This window comes from Dendrobates tinctorius, unplaced genomic scaffold (genome assembly GCF_039654945.1).
Source record: "Dendrobates tinctorius isolate UK_male_01 unplaced genomic scaffold, ASM3965494v1 ptg000039l, whole genome shotgun sequence".
NCBI lineage: Eukaryota > Metazoa > Chordata > Amphibia > Anura > Dendrobatidae > Dendrobates > Dendrobates tinctorius.
Window position 1 is genome coordinate 50,746,756 of NW_027361707.1, and position 6,000 is coordinate 50,752,755.

At 41.6% G+C, this 6,000-nt stretch overlaps 1 protein-coding gene across 1 annotated transcript in view; it reads left to right on the plus strand.

Annotated features, from left to right (window-relative positions):
- Nucleotides 1-5,723, plus strand: part of LOC141088556 (extracellular superoxide dismutase [Cu-Zn]-like) — a 49,925-nt gene extending 44,202 nt beyond the window's left edge. Inside the window, exon 2 of the mRNA XM_073574681.1 lies at nt 4,784-5,723. Coding sequence (XP_073430782.1) covers nt 4,791-5,531 — 741 coding nt within the window. The 5' untranslated portion in view covers nt 4,784-4,790 and the 3' untranslated portion in view covers nt 5,532-5,723. The remainder of the gene's footprint in view (nt 1-4,783) is intronic.
- The last annotated feature ends 277 nt before the right edge of the window (nt 5,724-6,000 follow it).

The following is a 6,000-nucleotide window of genomic DNA, read 5'->3' on the forward strand; positions in this document are numbered from 1 at the left end:
ATCTTACGCTCCACTGGGCCAGAAACGGCCATTCTATTCTCCAACAAAATTTCTGCTCCCTTTGATAATTTAACTACAGGTTATTGATATCCTTGTAGTTGAAGGAAAAAGTAAAGTTTTCGAATATATCAAAGCATTTTCCACTACAGATATTTTCAGATTTCCTTCATTACTGTTGTGGAAAATCACTGGATTTCTTTTACTTAGAATTGTGTATTATGTTTATTTAGGGGCTAACAATAGCACCATGGATGTGAGGAGACAGTGCCAGGCTGTGCAGCAAACTATGAGAGGTTATTCACCCCCATTTTTATCATCCATGATAAAATTATACAACTTCTTTGAAAGTAGAAGGATGGTACAATATACACAATAGACATGGAAGTAGAAAATCCAAGAAGATGACATAGGCGACATGAATTCCTATACCAGACCGCAGCCTTCTAAATGAGTCCATTCCAAGGACCAGACCTCTAAATTCAGTATCGAAACCAGCATTTTCAGATGCTCCCCTTCTCATAATGCCAGCCAAATCTCCACTTTAAAGAGAATGTGTCATCAGAAAATGATCCGATCCACCATTCACAGTAGGTCATGTCACAGCTTTACCTGCTTCCCTTTTGCTCACAATGACTTTTGACAATATCAGAGCATTTCTAGAAAAGCTCTCCTACAGAAGTCATTGAGTCAGAGCCAACTATTACTGTCTATGTTGTTGTTGCAGGGGCAGACACTGACAACTTGGGGTCTCTGTGCAAGAAATCTGTTTGAGCCCCTCTCCTTTTATGGCGACAAAGTTACATATATACAGTTAGGTCCATATATATTTGGACAGAGACAACATTTTTCTAATTTTGGTTCTAGACATTACCACAACGAATTTCAAACAAAACGATGCAGTTGAAGTTCAGACTTTCAGCTTTCATTTGAGGGTATCCACATTTGGTTGAAGGGTTTAGGAGTTTCAGCTCCTTAACATGTGCCACCCTGTTTTTAAAGGGACCAAAAGTAATTGGACAGATTAAATAATTGTAAATAAAATGTTCATTTCTAGTACTTGGTTGAAAACCCTTTGTTGGCAATGACTGCCTGAAGTCTTGAACTCATGGACATCACCAGGCGCTGTGTTTCCTCCTTTTTGATGCTCTGCCAGGCCTTCACTGCAGTGGTTTTCAGTTGCTGTTTGTTTGTGGACCTTTCTGTCTGAAGTTTAGTCTTTAACAAGTGAAATGCATGCTCAATTGGGTTGAGATCAGGTGACTGACTTGGCCATTCAAGAATATTCCACTTCTTTGCTTTAATAAACTCCTGGGTTGCTTTGGCTTTATGTTTTGCTATATAAATATACTTATAAAATGAAGGTACTTCGCTCATAAATTGGTAAGTTCATGAAAGTGTAGTGGTTCCTGAATTACACCGCCGGGCAGGACTCGAATACAGTACAGTAGACAAGAAGGCAGAAACAAAACACCGGCTTTATTGAAAGACCGAGGATTATATACAGGAAAATAAGACTAAGGCTGTGTGCCCACATTGCGTTTTCTATGCATTTCAGCCACGTTTTTACCGCAGCGGAAACACTTAAAAAACACTATTAAAATGCACCCCCATTGAATCCTATGGGATTCCGCAGTTGCTTTGCCCATGCTGCGGATTTTACCGCTGTGGAATCGCATAGCGGTAAAAACCGCAGCATGTCCATTATTTCTGCGGAATCACGGCAAGTCCTCCGCTATAGGATTGCATTGAAATGCTCACTTTACACATGTGGCTATGCCCACCATGTGTAAAGTGAGCGCTTCATGCGTGGATGGTACCCAGGGTCTGGAGGAGAGGAAATTTTCCTCCATGCCCTGGGTACCATAATCCTGTAAAAAATAGAATTTAAATAAAAAATAGGGATATACTCACCTTCTGAGGGCCCCAGTGCTCTCCCGCATGTCAGCATCTTCCGGTCCCAGGTATGCATTGAGCGAATCACCTGAGATGACATCGCGGTCACGTGACTGTGATGTCACAAAGGTCCTTCGTGCAAAGCATCCCTGGGAACGGAACGTACCGGGAGCGCCGCTGAGGAGATTGGGGGCCATCAGAAGGTGAGAATAACCATATTTTTTTTTAATGTTTTACATTCTATCTTTTATTATTGATGCCGCATGCTTGACAAGTGTGACCAACCTTTCAATCACCTTTCCAAGCGATGCTTCAAATCACTTGGAAAGCGCTAGCATTCTGCAAGCTAAAAACGCATGCAAAACGCTTGTGTTTTGCGGGAAAACGCATGCGAGTTCCGCATGCGTTTTACCCGTGGCAGGGAGTTGCGGAAATGCTGCGGACATTTCCGCAGCATTTCTGCAACGTGGGCACTTATCATTACAATAACTGTTAGGCTAACAGCTATAATAGATAGAAGGAGAGATAGTTGGAGTGTCACACAAGCTGCGTTACAGCTATGACAATTCAAAGCTCAATACAAACAGTATAAACAATTTATACAAACTGCTATCTTCTGACTTCCCAGCTGGCTTCCGATAATTGGGCACATAGCGCCCTAGCTAAGGAAGCCTGTTCCACACCCTAACACAGTTGAACACCGGTGTCTTGTTCACAATCCTGTAGTGCTTCGAAGACAGTCTGGTAGCTGTTGCTTGGTCCTGATGTAGTAGAGCCAAGTTTGTTGCGTTGAACTCTTCCTTCAAGTTAACTGATCTACTTCAGTATCCGGGCAAGTCTCATTCCCACTTTCAATGTTGAGAGATTACTGGTACCACAATGTTGTTTTCTCTCTTAGCTTTAAGGTGCTTGGGGAGAACTACCTAGCTGTGCTATGCGACTCTTTCCTTCTGACGCAGTCCTGGTGATCGATTCTGTGGTAACCGGACACTATCTTCTCACTTGAAGTAGTTAATTAATTTACCGGTCTATCTTTGTTAGGACACACTTATTGTTCTACCTGTGGCTCCCAGGCATGAAGCTTAACAGACACACTTCCTGCTTCTTTTTCAAAACTAACACACAGAAAGCTGCAGGTGTGAAAGGACTAGTCCAAGTGTACACAAATCAGAGGGGAGCATTGTCTCTGAAAATCACAGTGTAATTCAGTTCCTATCAGTGGCTGACCCCCTACAAGAGCCCATCAGCCATGACAAGGCAATTTTTCATTGATAGCATATAAATTATGGTCCTAAGTACCATTTTTATAAGTATATTCTATATAACAATAATGCAGTCCAGATGTCATATATTCAATGCTTGCACATCTTAGCGCTCACAAAGGCTGTTGTATTCTTTTGTTTGTATATTAAGCAGTCATAGCAGATTGCACCTGTTCACACTTGCTTTATTCTTTTCGTGGGATGCTGATCAGTGATTTGTTTTATATTTTTGTAGCATACTGTTGGGGGTGGTGATTGCCCCAATATTTGGCTAAGCTCCTACTATCAACCTAAGGCCTTCTTCACACATCCTGGTGATTCCTCTACAGTAAAAATCAGTACCGGCGAGATCCGTGTCCAATGTGTCATCCGTATGTACATATGTGACATCCGTGTATCTGTTTGCCGTCCATGTGTCACATCCATGTGTCGTCCGTGTGACACATACCATCACCCAGGAAAAGCAATAGTTTGCGCTGATCTGAGGCGCCGACTGCTGAAGGCAGTTCTCATCATTGTCGCTTGGTCTCCCTGAGATCAGCTCAAACAGGCGACATTGATGGGAGGTGTATTCAGCACCCGCTATGTACCTCCTATGTAAACGAAAGAATTAAATAAAAAATAATGTGGGCTCCCGTGTCATTTTCATAACCAGTAGAGGTAAAGCCTTATTGATGCATCTCCATTACTAACCCCTGGGCTTGATATCAGCTGACAATACAAAGTTGACATCAACCCCAACCCTAGTACCACACTTGCCACGGCCACAGGGCAAGTAGGGGGACACTATGTCATTTTTTTTTTCTGGGTTCACCTGTAACTTCACCAGTAAAGGCTACGCAAATAGCTGTGAGCGGTTATTAATAGCCTGGGAACCTTATTTGATTTTGCCCCTTTTACCAGATTATTAACATCAGCCCCCAGCCATCGATTTTCCCGCTGATGGTTATGAAAATTACGTGGGAGCCCACACCATTTTCTAAATTTAATTCTTAATTTTACACAAAATGGACACAGCGAGTGTTGAATACAATTCCCATCATCGTTGCCTTGTCGTGCTGATCTGAGGGAGACCAAACGACAATGAGAGCTGCTTTCAACGCAAACTGGACAGCTTCTTCACAGGCGCCGGTGTGTGTCACACTGTTGACACACGGATATCGTCCGTACATCATTAGTGTTTGGCACGCATTTTGTCAGAGCAGTGCCAAAAAACCTGACGTCTGGATTTTTCACATGGACACTCGGTCCATGTGAAAAAACTGGCATGAATACAATGGTTGTGCGCATGTCTGTTTTTGCAGTCCTTAAAAAACAAATCACATATGGACATAAAAAAAGTGTGTGGTGTGTGAAGGGGGCCTAAGGGTGATTTAATGGATCCTATCTGTCCTTTGCATTTGTAGACTTTTAGACTAGCAGAGGTATGCCTGGTAAATATTAGGCTAAAATGATTCCATCAAAGAAAGGTACGCCTTGTCACGACTGGTGGGCTCTTCTGAAATAGCTAATTTGTGTACTTTCATTTTTATATTATAGCAGTAATGCTGCTCTTTTCTTTGTGTATATAGCTAGATTTTTTTAATCTATTTCACCCAATAATTTAACAGATTTTTTTTTTTACATAGGTAAACCATGCGCTCGGCCCTTTTCAGGAGTGTTATACTCTTTATCTCCGTTTGCTTTGGCACCAGAGCAGAGATGCAAGAAGCCTGCCAATGTGAAATATTAACAGATATGTCAAGAAAGGTAAATTACTTATGGGCCACTACCCTGAATGCCATTCCCCTTTGGAGCCATGCAGATAAAACTATCTATGCCACATGTAATCTACAGTCAAATCCCAAACTGGATGCTGCTGAGTTACAAATCACAGGCAAGATTTTGTTTAAGCAAATCTATCCACATGGAAAGTTAGAAGCGGTCTTCACTATACAAGGGTTTCCTATGGATGTCAATCAAACCTCAAGAGCCATTCATATCCATAGTTATGGTGACCTTAGCAATGGCTGTGACTCTACTGGTGGACATTTCAATCCACATTCAGTTAATCATCCTGGCCACCCTGGTGATTTCCACAACTTTCGAGTCCGAAATGGGAAGATCGAACAACATCTTACGGATCTTGAAGCCACACTGTTCGGCCCATACACCGCAGTTGGAAGATCAATTGTTGTCCACAAGTTGGCTGATGATCTTGGCAAAGGCAATAACCAGGCCAGTTTGGAAAATGGAAACGCCGGCACACGTCTTGCTTGTTGTGTGATTGGCGTCACTACGAGCAGCAGCTGGGATAAGTACATTCAAGATAATGCGAGCCTGAAGAACCCAAGAGTCTCCAGGCGTCTTAGCACCATACGAAAAGCTAAATACTGAAGTTCTGGCTAACGTTGGATACTTGTTTTTCCCTACTTCGCTATTAGAACTTGTTTAATTCAGGACTGTCTTCTTAACAATGATCATTGCGTTTGTTACTAATCCCCATACTCGTGTACAGCTTTAAAATATGTTGTGTGATCTAATAACATTAAAAAAAGGGGCAATAAAGCTAAAAGATTTCAGATTTCACTATTTGGTCTTCCTAGAATAACACTATACACTACCCTATTTTCGTCAATGAATAACAGAAACCACAAACATTTTATTGCAGTGTTATATATACTGTATATGGTTACATAGGTTGAAAAAAGACCTAGATCCAACAAGTTCAACATTTCTCCACCAATTATACATTTTTCATCACTAAATTAACTATATCCCACAATGTTATGTGTACTGAACAAACCATTCTTAAAAGCTGTTATAGTGTCTGCCATTACTACCTCTTGTGGTTGGCATTCCACAT